This window comes from Rhinolophus hipposideros (assembly GCF_964194185.1).
Source record: "Rhinolophus hipposideros genome assembly, chromosome: 2".
In the NCBI taxonomy this organism is placed as follows: domain Eukaryota; kingdom Metazoa; phylum Chordata; class Mammalia; order Chiroptera; family Rhinolophidae; genus Rhinolophus; species Rhinolophus hipposideros.
The window spans coordinates 15,310,175-15,326,937 of record NC_138048.1 but is presented as its reverse complement, the minus strand read 5'-3'; the positions used below and the strand labels follow the sequence as shown (position 1 = coordinate 15,326,937).

General features: G+C 35.1%; 1 protein-coding gene across 8 annotated transcripts in view; it reads left to right on the top strand.

Annotated features, from left to right (window-relative positions):
- ROBO1 (roundabout guidance receptor 1) overlaps positions 1-16,763 on the top strand; it is a 1,124,592-nt gene that overhangs the window by 1,059,057 nt on the left and 48,772 nt on the right. For 4 of the 8 annotated variants that reach the window (XM_081074400.1, XM_081074395.1, XM_081074398.1 and 1 more), the window contains 7 exons: positions 906-1,027; positions 1,714-1,945; positions 2,864-2,985; positions 6,066-6,237; positions 10,018-10,215; positions 14,304-14,330; positions 15,716-15,758. In XM_081074400.1, the coding sequence (XP_080930526.1) occupies positions 906-1,027; positions 1,714-1,945; positions 2,864-2,985; positions 6,066-6,237; positions 10,018-10,215; positions 14,304-14,330; positions 15,716-15,758 (916 nt within the window). The remainder of the gene's footprint in view (positions 1-905; positions 1,028-1,713; positions 1,946-2,863; positions 2,986-6,065; positions 6,238-10,017; positions 10,216-14,303; positions 14,331-15,715; positions 15,759-16,763) is intronic. The other 4 variants (XM_081074401.1, XM_081074396.1, XM_081074402.1 and 1 more) reach the window with 1 other exon arrangement.

Below are 16,763 nucleotides of genomic sequence, written 5' to 3'. Positions count from 1 at the left end.
TTGTAAACAAAGCAAAACATCTGTATTTAGAACAACTCTGCAGAAACAGGCAATTTTTATTGATTACTTACTTGAGTAAGTTGAACAAAACCCTTCCTTGTTGGAAAAGAAAAGTGCAATATAATTGAAGACCGAGTCTTACTTTGTTCTTGGTCTCCTTTGTAAAATGTTCTTAAGATTAAAACCTCTTTATTAAGGCTTTATTGTGATACTGTAACTAAACAAAACCATTATCAATTAAATAGATGTTAAATGCTCTTTTCTCATCAGATGTAGCCTATCCTATTTTATCTTTACCTATCCCATCCCATCCCATTTTACTGGTGGCTCTGTATTCCCAGTCATAGCTGCTAACTTATAACTGAATTTGGGGAGACATCCAGGTTCTTCTTAAGAGATGTAAGGTGTCTTACTTCTTTTTATGCTTGCTTTTCACTTAGATGCCTCCATTCTTTTCATTTCCCATCCACTCTGCTGCAATTTCTGGCTCTTCTTTTTTGCATAATTAAGATCTAAAGAAGGTTATGAAAAAGTCAGAGGAGATTGCATTAGCTCCTCATCCTCAGCGAGAAAGCAATCATTACATGGTAGGAGGAGCCTTCAAATGCTATTGCTGCTGTTGTTATCTTTTCCTCCTGGTCTTTTCTCTTTTTCCATGCCCTCTGCTTGTTTCTCTCTCTCTTCTCTCTCTCTCTCTCTCTCTCTCTCTCTCTCTCTCTCTCTCTCTCTCTCTCTCTGTCTCTCTCTCTCTCTCTCTCATAAAAAGGTTAAGTTGTCTCTATTCTGTATTGCAGGTTGGTCTTACAGTCACAGTGATTCTTCTTTTCTGAGAGTTGCTATGAATGAAAGCAGTGTTTCACCATGTTTTCATTCAAGTCTGACACAGTCTTCTTGCATTGTTACAGATGTTCCGCCAACAAGCCAGGGCGTGGATCACAAGCAGGTCCAGAGAGAACTGGGAAATGTTGTACTGCACCTGCACAACCCTACTATTCTTTCCTCCTCTGCCATTGAAGTGCATTGGACAGTGAGTCGTTGTTGTAGCAATATTTGATCACAGTTTTAATAAGCAGTTGACTTCTGGGAGATCATTATGTGAAATATATATATTGCAACAGATAAGTTAAATATATCTGCTGCTCACTCTCCACCAATGACAACTTTACAGTGCAAGTATTTTGTTTTTTTATGGTACCTGTGGACTGGCTTTAAACAGAAACAAGTTTTATCGTTGTGTGTATTATCTGTTATGCTGCAATAATGAACTTGACCAGTCTCAGAGGAAAGAAACACAGAGTATTAACTATGAATATATAACGTGTGATAGGATCATTATCACATGACTTGTTTTAAACTTATAAATATTTCTAAGTCGCGTTAGATACTTCTAAAATTAGAAAGTAGTAAAACACATTTTATTGCCTCATCACCTTGACCCTAACAGACTCGTCTCTAGATGTTGTCACAGAGCTGCTATGAGGCCTCACATTTCTGCACGACGCATAGCTATTAATGTTTAATAGTATATATTAAGCCGAGAAACTGAACACATTACAAAGGAAAGTGATCTGTTTTTAGTATTGCACTTTGTATAAACTAGAAAACCATGGGGTGAAGCCAATAGAATTTTTTGCATTTTGTCACACTTAACTTTTATAATTTTCTAATAAACCAGTAAAAATCTGATTACATTTTTATTTGTCATTTTAATAGGTAGACCAACAATCTCAGTATATTCAAGGATATAAAATTCTTTATCGGCCATCTGGAGCCAACCATGGTGAATCGGAGTGGTTAGTTTTTGAAGTGAGGACACCAACCAAAAACAGCGTGGTTATCCCTGATCTCAAAAAGGGAGTCAACTATGAAATTAAGGCTCGTCCTTTTTTTAATGAATTTCAAGGTGCAGACAGTGAAATTAAATTTGCTAAAACCCTAGAAGAAGGCAAGTATAATGAAGTGTGTGATTCCTATGCACTGCAATACATTTGCTAGGCTTTTGTTAACTTGACTGAATAATTTTAATGTTATTAGTGACATTATTTACTGTCTTTATATTGAACATTATATTTTGCTAATAGAATTTGTTTAATTAAAACCACTATAAAACAAAATTCTGTAATAACTTGCTTTCATAGAGACCTATATAAAAATGTGCAAACGTGAACATTGTATTCCTTAGTGGCATATATTTAATTATTCAGAACTAAAATTCACATTTAAAGATAGAAATGTTTTCCATTTGCTTGCCTTTCCATTAATTATTTTCCATTCATCTATTGAATATTATCTTGAGTAATGATTTATAAATAACGTGAGTAAATAATATCTTGGTTTGCTTAGTACTTTATTGGATTAGCATTTTATACTTAAAACTCATGTCCCTAAAAACTTCTAAACAAACTAATATGATTGGATACCCTATAACTGTAAATTGAAAATTACTATTTACATGAATGTATAAAGTTACATATCATAACTATACTCTTTAAAAATAGTGGAGTTTTTTCCTAAAAAGTATTACTTTATTACTATATGATAGATTATAGTTAATATCATGGATTATTGGCATTTGTCTTCATACTTTTGAACATTTTTATGGAGAACATGGGACTATATAACTTTGGTTATGGAAGATTCACTGTAAAAATTGGTTAGCAATATTTAGGAAAAACTTAAACAAGTTAGGATTATTCAGACTTTGATGAGATACATTTTGAAAACATGCGTCTATTGATAATAAATTTTATAGTTTATAAACCTGTTTGACCTTAAATATTAAATGCTTGCTTTCAATGTTCTCTAATGCACTCATACTATATCTACTTTTTAAAACAATCTACTTTTTAAAACAATTTAATAGCGCCCAGTGCCCCACCTCAAAGTGTAACTGTATCAAAGAATGATGGAAATGGAACTGCAATTCTTGTTAGTTGGCAGCCACCTCCAGAGGACACTCAAAATGGAATGGTCCAAGAATATAAGGTAATACATATACAGTAATTTACTCCCCCTACAAAGAAAAGGAAAAGGAAGATTGGTTAAATTCTGCATGGGTATTTGGCGCCATCTGCTGGTCCACATAGCAGCACGTAAAATCATTTTTAAAACGCTCCTGTTTATTCACTGATTGTGGATACTAATTCTTTCTTCAGCCATTTAAAAAAAAATGTTTTAAGAGATATTTGACATGTTCACAAAATATATAGGTCCATGTAATTTCACACAAACAACAAATGTACATGCTAATGAAAAAAAAAGTATATATATATATGTACACGAGTACATACTCTATACCGTAAAAAGTAGTTTAAATATATTTTGCAGGATTGGGGTGCCTAATAGAAATGGCTGTGAGTTACATTCTATCAAATATGATTTGCTTTCTTTTTAAAACATGCTTGAAATTTTGGAATTTGGGAGCTAAGTTAAATTATTTTAGTGTGCATGAAAATCAGTTTTTTTCCATTAACCTTGTTTTAGTCTCAGAGGAAATTCAATTATAAATTTCTTTATGTTTAAATGAATTATAAAATATATGATTCATTGTTAAGTGATTTAATCTAATGGTTCTGAATAAATATTTTTACCTTTGAAGTCATTGGCTCTATTCATTGAATTCAGGGAGTCTTACATAGATTTATTTTGTACAAATATTTTTAAGCATGCCAAGGTACAATAAAAACTAAGTTAGAGACATGACATTTATCCTATCGAGGAATCTATATTGTAGGATAGTCTTAATGAACTTGATAAATGAATTTGAATCAGGAAAATCTCAATAGAAAATAAATTAGTGTAGTTTTCAACACTATATACTAAAACAATTTTAATTGAAAAACATGTATTTCTCTAGACACTGCTTAAAATTTTCATGATACCTGAGTGTTTTTCTAATTAGTAGCTACATTATGATACTCAGTAGATTATCTTGTATATATGAAGATTTTATACTGTGTCTGTTGATGTGAGACTGAAGAGAAGAAAGCGAACACCTTTACCTTCTACAGGTAATTACATGTTAATATCAGAATCACTTGTGAAATCATTTTCGAAATACAGGTATCTGGTCACCATTTTTAGTGATTCTGATTCAGTGGGTCTAACAGGCTCCTGACCTGTTATGAGTACTTTTGCTAGATCTTTGTAGATGATTCTGATACGCACTCTCAGTTAAGGCCCAAATAAAGACTATCAATAATTTGTAATGGTAACCAGATAGACTGAGCTTAATTTTAGGTATACTATCTCATTTTAAAGTGATTTTTTAAAAATAGCCTGAAAACCTCTTTATAAAATTTGTGCACACTTTTTAGAGGGCAAATTTTTTTTAAGTATTTACAGTACTGCCATCAGTGCGCTATGGTTATTTTATGGTACTTTAAGTTAGATCTTCTAATGTAATTGAGTCCTTAAAAGGTAAAAGTCTGTACACCTGTAAGTGTTCTCACTTGAGTTTCAAGGTTATTTTAATACCGCAGGTGTCCAGATAGTTTGATTCAGTCCAGAAAAATAAACTGTTATAGAGATTTTTAAGGATTTTAAATGAAGTGATGTCTCAGCTCTGAAGCAAAATTGTGTGATGTAGGCATTTTCCCCTAAGAGTAAAAACTCATTTTTGTCTTGAAGAAATGTGAAAGGGTGGATTTCACTTAACTTCATGGTCAATTTAAAATAATAAAATGCCTTTCAGAACCTGATTGACTGGTACAAAATCAGTTTGTGGCTTTGGTTCAGCTGTGTAATGTAATTGGAGGGAAAAGTCACAAAGGACTCTTTATTTCCAAATGGTCAGATCCTGGTATAGAGTCTGACCATTTGCTGGTGTTATGCATTGAAGCTATGTTAAAATATTAGCTTTCAAAGATAAAAAATAAAGGTTATTGCCTACGCGATAGAGGACACTGATATTCTTACATTTATTTTAAATCCCATTTCCTATTACAATTTAGACAATAGGCTACTCGAAGCTACTTCCCTATCTTGCTTGAGGACATCATGAAGAATATAGAGCATGGTTTACTACTCCACGGATCATTTTCTTATGGAAACTGAGTCCAAATACTGTCATGTATCGTATCCAAGCTCCCAAACGACACAAAAGATCGCTCTATGATTAAATAATCCTTTAGTGAAATTTATATTAAGGATTATAGTGTAGTTCAGAAATCAGTATTTCCTAAAAATGAATTATTATCACAAATACTATTAAAGTTAATGAGATATACAATAATTTTCTTACAAGAACATTATTCTTTCAAGTCATATGCATTGTCCTTTATGATCTCATATGTTATCAAATTCTAAATAATATGCTATTTAAGTACAAGATCAGAGTGCTAGTTTTCTCTCACTGTTAATAGTTCCACATACCAAAGGCTGAGTAAAATCCTAGGATGATCCTTATTTCTTACATTTAGTTTTATTTTTAATAACCATATTTATGCAAAGGTACTTTTGATTATTCAGAACCTCTGTCCCTTTTTAAATCAAATGCTTCTTGATTTTGATAGGAAAGGTGATGTGACTGACAGCACCAGGTAATTTTATCCCAGAGAACTGCTGAAGTAAAGTACCAGACGTGGAGTTTCCTCCTCATCTTTGTTTTGTGATATCTGGTCATGTAGTGTCATGCCTAGCCCACAGTAGGAATGCAAATGCTGAATGATGATAGATAAGTTATTGTTCTTTATTTGAATGTACACAGCTTTTTGCGAGAGCCTTTTTTTTTCTGGCAAATGATTTCGTGGTGGTTTAAAAAACAATAAACCCTGATGATATGGGCTGATAGGAACTAGCATCTTCAAGCAAAAATTTGTTGACTCACCTGCTATAATCCTTTAAAATCATATGAGGAAGTTGAAAGTGGTCTTCAAGGTCCTACTAACACTAGGTACAACTGGAAGAATCTTTTCAGAACCAGATCCTAGGGAAAATTGACTTGAAACTGATTAGGTTCATGATAGATCTGAACTCTGTCTAGTTCTAAAACCGCACCACTTTGTCGATCTTTGTATTAACTTAAATAATTTACCAGCTTAAGAACGTCCATTGTGTTCTTACAGGTTTGGTGTCTGGGCAATGAAACGCGTTACCATATAAACAAGACAGTAGATGGTTCCACCTTTTCTGTGGTCATTCCTTCTCTGGTTCCTGGGATCCGATACAGTGTAGAGGTGGCAGCCAGCACTGGGGCTGGGCCTGGAGTGAAGAGCGAGCCACAGTTTATCCAGTTAGGTAAGTGCTGGTGCAGACCCAATTTGAGAGTAAATCAGTGTTCCCTTTGACCTGCTTTTGTGTGAGGGGTGTGGATGGGGGTGTGGGTGGGTGGGTGGGGGTGGGGGTCTGTGTGTGTGTGTCTGTAGCAGAGCCACCATTGCTAGTTAAATAGAATATGGAATGATGGTGGTGTTAGCTTTATGATAACCAAACTTAAACTTATCCAAGCACACATTTTAAATGACATTTCAAGCAAAAGGCTGTCAATATTCAGTGTCATCCTAATCCTGTACTATTTTTTTGTCTATTCGACAAATACTATTAATTGAGCACCAAAGATACGTCAGTGAATAAGAAATACATAGTCTGCACCATCATAGAAATTACAATTATTTGGGTTAACAAAAACAAACTTCCACGCAAAACTCATACTAGATATTGGATACTTACAACAATATGCAGTTTATATTCACTTTCTTGTGTCTGTTTAGAATTGAAATTGCTTTTTATAACAAATGATAGATTGAGATGTGAAAGTGCATTGGAATATGGTTATATGGTAATTACTTATTAAGTTAAATACAATGTGAGCTTCAGAAGTTAGATGGATAGAAAAGAAACGGACAGAGAATCCTTCAGTAGCAAAATTCACTACAGGTAATGTGGCATGAACATAAAATACAAATCAGTAAGTGGTTACCTAAAATCTAAAACAAACAACAAAAACAGTAACAAAGTACTATTGTAAATAGAAAGGGGAAAGGAATTAGTTAGATATTAAGAGGTGACATTTGAATTACGAAAAATGCCAAGAAATATGTAGTCATCTTTGTGTTTATTTGTTCCAGATCAGAAGTTAAGCATTAGTAATATTTTATTAGCTGATAAATTGTGGACAAGGATCAGCTATATGAATCTTTATAGTTCACAAATAAGTACATAGTGTTCTTCATGTTAATGTTGATGACATCCTAGAAATTATTTGAAAACAAAATTAAGAATCATTTGGCTTTGAATAAACTTTGTTGCGGTATGGAAGGAACTTTACATTTAAGTTGAAGCTGTTATTTATGTTTCGTTGTTAAGAGACATTGCTGCTGGTTGTTACAGACACACTTACAGAATTTTGCTTGTATTACACAATGAAGTCCATCTCAAGTCCAGTGGTTGTGGAGATGGACTCTGTGCCACATGAATATGGACGGGCACAGGCTGATGTGGCTTTCCCCCTTTTACATCGGGCTTCAAAGATTGACCCTGGGTCAGCAGAAAGGAAGTGTAGAAACACATAGTGTGTGGGAAGTATAATGGTGCACATGGCCTCTGCCCTGAACTCCGGCATGTGATTCCAAATAGATAATGGGAAAATCACAAAATGGTCACTGGCGAGGGAGCTACCTCCCAACAACTCCATGCTATGAGAGTCCCATTCAAACCTTTAGCAGAGAGCTTGCTGTCTCTGCCACAGCCAGGGATCAGAATTTTATTTTTGGTTTACCTTTTATATTTAGGCACATTTTAAAACAGTGATTATATATACAACTTTGAAGTGGAAATAGCTTCATGGTTTATTTCTGGTTCATTCATTGCAAAATTCCAAGTAATATACAATGTTACGATGTTATGTATGGAAGCTATGAGGGAAAACAGTTTAAATAGAGACTTTTTTACTCAAATTGTTGGCAAGTTTTGTGAAGTATCAGTATTAACGTATTAAAATTGAAATTATTAGTTACATTGTGATAATCCCATATGTTGTTGATGTCATTTACTATATATTTTTTTTTTATAACATGTGACTTTTAGTCCTGGGTTTTCAAAGAGGCATTGGAAAGGGGACCATGTCAATTTTATTTATTTAAGATTTAAATCACGAGATTTAAGGGTCAAATGGTTTTCTTGAAATTATAAACGTGTTCCAGTTTTTTCCATATCTCAATATAGCCTCAGCTGCAGTGAGACAAAGGCTGAGATATAGAGTGGTCGTTTAATTCATTAGTCACACCACACTTTATTCTCTTAAGCCCGTCTGCTCGCTTGCATGGAATCTCTCTTGGCTGTCTCCATAAAATCTGAAGCTACCCAACTTAACCTTGCACAAATTACCATGAAATCCATAAACCTTGCAGATACAAAGGGTGTATTAGGAATAAAAAGAATAGGTCTGCTTGGTGAATGTTCAGAAGATGAAGTGCTCTTAGGATAACCATAGATAAAAGGGTCTGGAACATGAAATAAAACTTTCAATCAACAAACAGTTGAAGGCAGGTGACTGCTGTGAAAATAGGTTTTTCAACCTTAACTCTCCGTAAAATGAAATCTAAAATTCTGTTCAAGAAAAACAAACAAACACCAAATAAAAACCACACACATACAACATGACGAGCCATTTAGCCATTTTACATAGAAATGGGCACTATTTTCCTAATGCCTGTCCCTTAACCATTGAAGGCTGCTTGTTTTTCCTGCTGGTGTCTCATCGGGATGCAGTATCATTATAATAAGAAAGCATAATCTGTAGGATGTTTTCTGTTTCAGCAATATTATTCATATATGATGAGTTATACCAATTATATTTCTGGGAGGGGGGAAAAGGATTTTTGGACTGGAACAAATGTTTCTATTTTAAAGCAGGTCATAATAGCAAAACGTTTTCAGAGTAAAATTATTTAACAATTGTAAGAAAACCCCAATCCTCATGAAATGGGCAAACACCTTTTCTCACCAGATGTTGTGGGGAAAGAGCATTAGAATGGCAGGCACTGTGAGAATTCTGCCCGTTGGCCATCCTCCAGGCTGGCAGCACTTGGTGCCAGTCAAATAGGATATCGCTTTGATGATAGAGCAATGGCTTCCAGTTTTCTACACACATTGCAGACTGCTCCGTGTGACCTAAGGAAGTGGTGGGCGTGAAAAATGAATATCTAAGTAGGTTTCAACATCAATGTAAAATAAGTAAATTTTAATATCCACACATTCCATCCATGTAAATTCTTGAATCAAAATAGCTAACAGAAAACATAGCCTTGTTGACGATTCGTAAAGCTTGATCATTATTGTCATATTTCTTGCTGGCCATGGTTATTATTTTAAAAGAATGGTTATTCATAGATCTTTCAATGGTAACACAATCTTAATGTTTCATTGTCTTTGACAATCCTAAATTTTATGCACCCTCTGAACATAGGTTCAAATAGTGTGTTCCTAAAGCAGTCAAGAATCTTAGGCTATAGTCTCTATGTGTATGTGGCAGTTGGACACACACACACACACACACACACACACACACACATTTTTTTCAATATTTATCTTATAGAGGAAATAAAACTTTATCGCTTACCTTTTTTGAGAATATAATCAAAGATTCCTACGGAACTCTGAGCAAGTGTCTATCTTTTCTAGGCATTTTTATTTGGGACCCCTTATTTGTAATCATGCATTAAAGTATTTCATTTTTTAGAATTGCACTTTTGTATTTATCTCAGTTAACACGGTCCTGTGAAACTTCATCTAAGCAATAAGCTACGGAGTTTTCTGGAGTAAAAAAATAGAAATCGTGTGTTGTCTTTGTTTTAAAATATATTTCATAAAATTATCACATCATATTTGTTTTGATTTAAATGAGAATAGTTTTGCTGAAAAGCTCATGAACTATTTTAACTTAAAATGCTGGGTGTCCTGGGTGGAAAAACAGAAACCACTGCCACTGTCCACAGTTAATACAATGGCCATTCTATATTATGTCTATATTGTCTTGTTGAGGTTTAAACCCAAATTAATGTGAAGGTGGCTTTTCAGATTCTCACGGAAATCCCGTGTCACCCGAGGACCAGGTCAGTCTCGCTCAGCAGATCTCAGATGTCGTGAAGCAGCCGGCATTCATCGCAGGAATCGGGGCAGCCTGTTGGATTATCCTCATGGTCTTCAGCATCTGGCTGTACCGACATCGGAAGAAGAGAAATGGGCTGACAAGTACCTATGCGGGTATCAGAAAAGGTATTAGCTTTCCTAAGGTTTTCATGTTCCAACCTGTTAACAAAGCTCTTGATTTTAATATGTGACTGCAAAATTATGTGTGATTCTATATCTATCCTGTATGAAATTATTGTACTATATAAAGATTTTCAAAAGTGCTTTGATTTTATGGTGATAGCTGCAGAAGAAGACCTGTTGAATAGCAGTGCTACAAATAGGGCTCATCAGTTTCAGGCCCAGTTCCTTTAAAATATATTTCACCAAGGTAACTACCCCCCTTGGGTGTCCTACCAGTCACTAGCTCTCTTAGGGAATGACTTTATTGATTTATATTCCGCAGGAAATGTTTTAATCTCCTTGCCACAGGAATTGTAAATACCAATGTTGAACGGTCTCACACACCTTGAACGGTGGTGGTGTTACTATTCTGAAGCTAGAGAGTATGTGAAAATCATTATTTTGATGATGATTTCTGATTCTTTATAAAATAGTCATTTCTTAGTCGATACCGAATGCGTGATTGAATGGTGTCCTTTGGTTTGCAACAAGAGGAGCTTTAGTACTTTTTTGTTATATTCAAAATTGCGGAGTTGACTATGTACGAGAGTACATACTATTAATGATGGTGATTTCATTACAAATATGTTTAGTTTTAGAAGAGAAAGTTCACTTGCCTGCTATTATTTGCAATTTTGTGGATGAACCGAATATGCCAAGGTATTTCACAGACACCTTTGCCACATGTCCTGGAAGTCTATAGACTGATGATTTGTATTTTTTATTCTCTGAGGATATTTGTTAACACTGTCAGACAGAGAATCCTCCCTCCACCCCAAATATATTCATCAATTCTGGGCCTCAGATCTGGACTCCAGGTGGGGTGACATTAAATCCCAGTTTTACAGGGATGGTCCCAATTTATGTTTTTAGTTTAACTAAATTATTTACAGTGCTCCTTTTACTCTCAAAATTGTCCTGGTTTGGATGACAAATTACACGTTCACCGTAGTTACTTTTAGGGCCTATGCCTAAGTTAAGACAACACTTTTGCTTTGCCACAATGCAAATTTAAAGAGAATTACCAAAAACATAGCCCCTCCCCCACCATCACCACCCTTAAAAAAAAAACAACAAGCATGTCTACCTCTTTCTTGAGTGAATGTTTCCTACGTGTGTTGGCCAAGTCATTTCTCTGACCAATTATATGGCCAAGTCAGAATTTGTAATGCGAGCTAGAACTTTTCTCAGTGACAAGTTCTACTGAAAGTCCCTCCACACTTATAGAGCCCTCCGGGACAGAAGTCTAAGATATTTCTGCTCTCGGTCACGAGAGGGTTTGGCAAGAAGGAGTCGACACACATTCGTTACCAGTACTGTAAAAATGAATCATCGTGCGTCTCGCCTGTGGCTGCCCAGCCATCTCTTCATGTACGTACATTCACTTTAGCATCATCATCTTAAATATGTTTTTTTTTCAGATATGTCCTCTAGAGATGAAGTAAAATGTCAGTATCCCTGCCTGTGAAATCGAAAATGAGGGCTTGGAGGTTACGGCAAAGAGGGCGGGTGCCCATTGTGTATACAAAGTAGAATGATGTCAGGCACATATGTTACCATGTAAAACCTTTGACTAAAGAACAATGAAGGGAAGGGATTTGTGGGTGTCTGTGTGGTGGAGCAGGAAAGGGGCAAGGTTTTGGGGCTTGTGTTTTGAATTCGGATTTGAATGAGGTAAAGTGTCAAATTACCATATAGATGTAGTCTTTGGACTTCTCCAGGAATCCTGTATTTCTCCTTGTGGTGAAGTGCTGTAGCCGTGTAGTTACAATTTAATACTCTGTATTGTCTTGAAATCTAAATATGGGAAATGAAACCCTCTTCCCATCTGTTTCTTTTCCTTTACTAATGTACTTTAAGCATGCTGGCAATGCTTATGTGCTCTTCCTGCAAAACCTATTAAACTAATATCATTGTCTTTTTAACTAGCTTGTGTTTAAGCAGAAATCATAGAACATAATTACAAATGTAATTGGTGAGCATTTGATTCTGCTTTCCTTATTTTGCCTTGTCAGCACTTTTTGTTTATATGCAACAGGAAAAAAAAAAGTGCATCCTGAAATCTTAAATTGTCTATGCCCAAAACAATGCTGGTAACAAGAAAAAAGGAAAGGAAGGATTTTAAAGAAATAAATGTAAGAGAGCCTATTGGCTTATCATCCATCAAGTCAGAGTGTGACTGGTAACAGTGAGCATTTCCCCTACGTTTATTTGTAGGTGTGCCCTCTGCTAGAACACTCAGCCCCCCCACCCCCAAACCCCATCCACATAACATTCACACAGTGCACCAGCATCACTGGGTAAAAAGAGTTTATTCTATTATCAGAAGGTTTGAAAATTAAGTTGTCCTTTGGTGTATATGCTGTAAAAATTGCCTTTAGACTGGCCTCTTTTCATCTCTTCTTCAATTCCTTAAACTGGGGTTAGCAGTTAGCTAAGAGTACTAACAAGGACCTTTCTATTTTCCCTATGTCCTTGTGATGGCAAATTCATGTTCACGCATTCTATTCTTGCTTGAATAGCTCTACTTTCAAATGTACCTTTTCTTATGAAGACTTGTTACTATGGCTCTGAATTTTTTATTGTAGCTAAATTACATTGACTATCTGAAAAGCCCTGACTGAAAGAAAACACAATAGATTATTAAGACAGAGACCGCTGTGCTGCAAATGAAGGCCAGTGTATAAATTGGGTACATACAGCATTGAGGTTTTGTTTTTTGTTCTCTCTGGTATACTCAGATGGTTTGAGCATACTAGGTTTGGTAAGAAGTGACAGTTGTAAAGGAGGCTATAGCATTCCGGTTTGCAACCCCAAATGCTCTAATCCTGAAGTAAATTTCTTGCAGATGGTCAAGTATGAAGTGGAAAATACATTTTGGGCAGCTTTTCGATCCATGATAGCTAATCAATATTCCAGTTTGTGTGTCTTAAGGATTTCTTAAAAGAAAACTTTAGTCTTCAAGGGAGTTATGCACATTGCTGTGCTTTCCTTATCAGGGCAGTGTTTACTTTAAATTAATGTGAAGAACTTGGAAAATAAGTCAGCCTCCATCCTCTCTGAAATGACGTGAACATAACTTTGGTGTTATCCAACATCCAGGAATGAGAGACGATAGGAAAAGTGGGGGAGGCAAGGATGCTATTTTTGAGGTCTACAGTTCAATTTCAGGCATTATTGATTAGATTAAGATTTATAACTGCAAAGAGTGAAGATTTTCAGGGGGGCATTATTGTTCTATTGTTTAGTTTCTAGAGTGTGGCATTAAAAAAAATGATCAGTGTACTCCTAGAAAGCTTCTAAATATAAACTATAATAGATACAGTTTAAAACTCCCCATTTCCTCTGTCCATTCACAAATTTCTATGATGATAAAAATGTAGCATTACACTGTATATTATAAGGTGTCATGCAATGAAAGAGTTCAATTTTATGGTTCTCTTCTTTCCAATGCTCCCTTCCTTGCTTCCTCCCCTCTTTCCTCCTCTTCTCCCTCCCTCCTTTCCTTCATCCTTCCTGTTGTGCTTTCTTCTCTCCCCCCATCTGTCTTTCTCCTACCCTCAATCTCTGTCTGGATCTCTGTCTCTTTCTCTCTCTCTCTCTTAATGATGAATACTTAAGTACACCTATTAGTCCACTTTAATAAGCATTTACTTTCAGATTTCTAGATAAAGTTCAAGCAAGACCCTAATAATGCTTGTTTAATCATCCATCATTCAATGTTTGGAAATGATTCATAGTAGAGTATTCCTGTTTGTACTAAAGCCATGAGCTAAATCTGTGTTACTAAATGCAGGGTCATTCACAGGCTAACGCAGCCTAATTCCCCTCCGTACTAGAATGTCAGACACTTCAAAATGGTACCTGTAGAGACAAGCTCCTTTTTGTAACCTCAGATTTGGTTGTATTCATATATCAGAATGTCAGAACTACTGGCTTAGTTATTTACATTTGTTTTATGTTCAGCTGTCTGCTTGATTTATACTAATGTGATATGTTCCCTTTCTCTCTTCAGCTTAATAACTGGTTTATATTTTGTTTTGATTTTTCAGTCCCGTCTTTTACCTTCACACCAACAGGTATATATTTGCACTTACCCTCCTCCTTTCCTTTGTTAGTTTGGCATGTGTCATACTATTGTGTTTCTGTTTTTATTTCGTTTTCTGCAGTAAGTTGGGGGGCAGGACTTAAATGGAATACAATACTTTATTTACTCATGTCAGGCATGTGTTTGAAGTAGAAGTGGTTGGTGTTGCTTTTCATCCATTTAATGTAGTTATTTATTCATGAATCCACATTGCATCTTAGCCTTGTATGCATGTGTTTCATTAGATAGACACACTGTTTCTCCCCTCAGCATGATTTAACATGCTAATGATCTTATTGATTATTTCATACTCGGCAGTGCATTTTTCCTTAACTTAAGCTTTCAGATTTTCCAACAAAAATTTCTCTCCCTTTCCATTCTTTGTCCATAGAATCAACATCCTTAAAGGTAACCAAAACATCCAGCACACGCAAAAGATAAAACTTTTCATTTTCCCTAAGTCAAAATCCTAATATTCTGTTCAGTTTCTTTCCAAGTGGGTCCTCTCCTTCCACATCACCTTTAGTAGAAGACGCACCTGTAATCTTGCCTCCCTGTTTTTAATCCAGTTATTGTAATCGCTGGAAGCGGTTATCTCTCTTTAACAGACTCCAGTTTGGAGTTCTTCTAAGGAGCAGAATTTGGCAGTTTTTAGAAACACATTTCTTCTTAGAAAATGCGTCTGTGTTTACAGAAAAGCTAATCTTCTTAACCCCTTGCCTATGTTCAAATCTTGTTTTATTATGGCTAAATTTTTATACTGATAATGTATTAAGCTGAGAATGCTTTCAAGAGCATTAAAATACATTTCCACTGTATATACATGTCTAATGAAAACACAATGAGAAGGGTTTCTACAGGCTATAGTAAAAACAGGTCATATTAATTGATAGTCACAGCTTGGCATATATCTTTGTGTGTGGAGAGAGAGAAGGTTTATTTTAACATTTATCTCTGTCTAATGGGAAAGTAGCCTAATAAGGATTCTTTTCCCAAATTTCAAATTCCACTTATGTAAATTCATGAAATTTTATGATCTAATAATAAATGTAAATCTATGAGAATGTGAATGTACAAATGTGTAATAGTTATATAATAAGAATGTACTGAAGTTTGCTTTTGCTTAGCTTTCAACCTTGTTGGCACATTAAGAAAACAAGAGTAACTTATATTTAATTCTATACAATCTTAAAAAAAAAATACTGGTTGAATCAGAAATCTGCTACTTCCTGTGATGACTTTTTCATTGCTTCTAAATAGAAAGGAAGAATGCATTCCGTTTTAGAAAGATGCTCATAAATGTAATAGCTTTTGATATACAAATATAAATGTCTATTAATTTTTTCTTGTTTTTTTTTCTTTTTTGTAATATCCTAGTAACTTATCAGAGAGGAGGCGAAGCTGTGAGCAGTGGAGGGAGGTAATTATCTTGCTTGTTTTGTAGATCCTAAGGGGAATTCCGGATATTCTTTGATGACATTGCTGTCTTCGCTTAAAAGGTTCAACTTAAAGATGAAATTGGTTCTTTTAGAAATACTCCATTCCACTGTGCGGTGGAACCAAGCTTGTTCGTACACAAATGCTGTTGATGGAGCTGTTGCATTTTAGTCAGCGACCACCAGAGGGAGCACTTTCACCGGGAAAGACAGACTTGCTGATTTAGCAGATGATTAAAAGGAGTTAAAGCAATTAAGTGATGGCGTTTATGAAGATTAAGAAATATAGCTAGTTAACAGATACTATCAAAGAAAAAGTGTTCATTTGAAAACCTGCTGAACACAGCATTTGCTCATAAGTTGTAGGTCATATTTGTTTGTGTTTGTTAACAATTCAGTGTAGTTCAGCTCTCTATTTGCAGGGAAACACATTGAAATAAAAGAAAGAAACCTGGGTAGCTTGTTAACACAGAGGTTTCTTTTCTCTAATTAAAATGAACCTCAATCCTATATTTATGATTTTTTTTTGGTAATTATTATTCAGTGAACTTGAATGCTTTCACAGGGAAATCACAAATTGATGTGACGAGTGGCTTAAATGGGCTGAAATAAGATATGTTACATCAGCCACGCTTCGGGATTTTCTACAATAATATGATTTTTATTTTTTTCAAAAACAGTAACATCTTGCTTAAGGTGTCAGAAAAAATGATTTTCTTTCCAACCAAAACCATTTTATAATTGAAGTTCAATTAACTTATTGAGTACCCTGGTATGTACCAATGGATAATGTGGTTTCTACTGGAAAAGACAGAAATAAGGAAGACATAATTCCTGAATCTGAGGAACATACTGTCCGATGACAAAATTACTGAATTTAGTAAATGACAAAGAGTGATTTGATTTAAAAGAAACTGCTGACCACTTTTAACCAATGCTGCACAAATTTGGCGGCAAGTACTAATCTTTTCTTCCTGAGTACTGCTGCT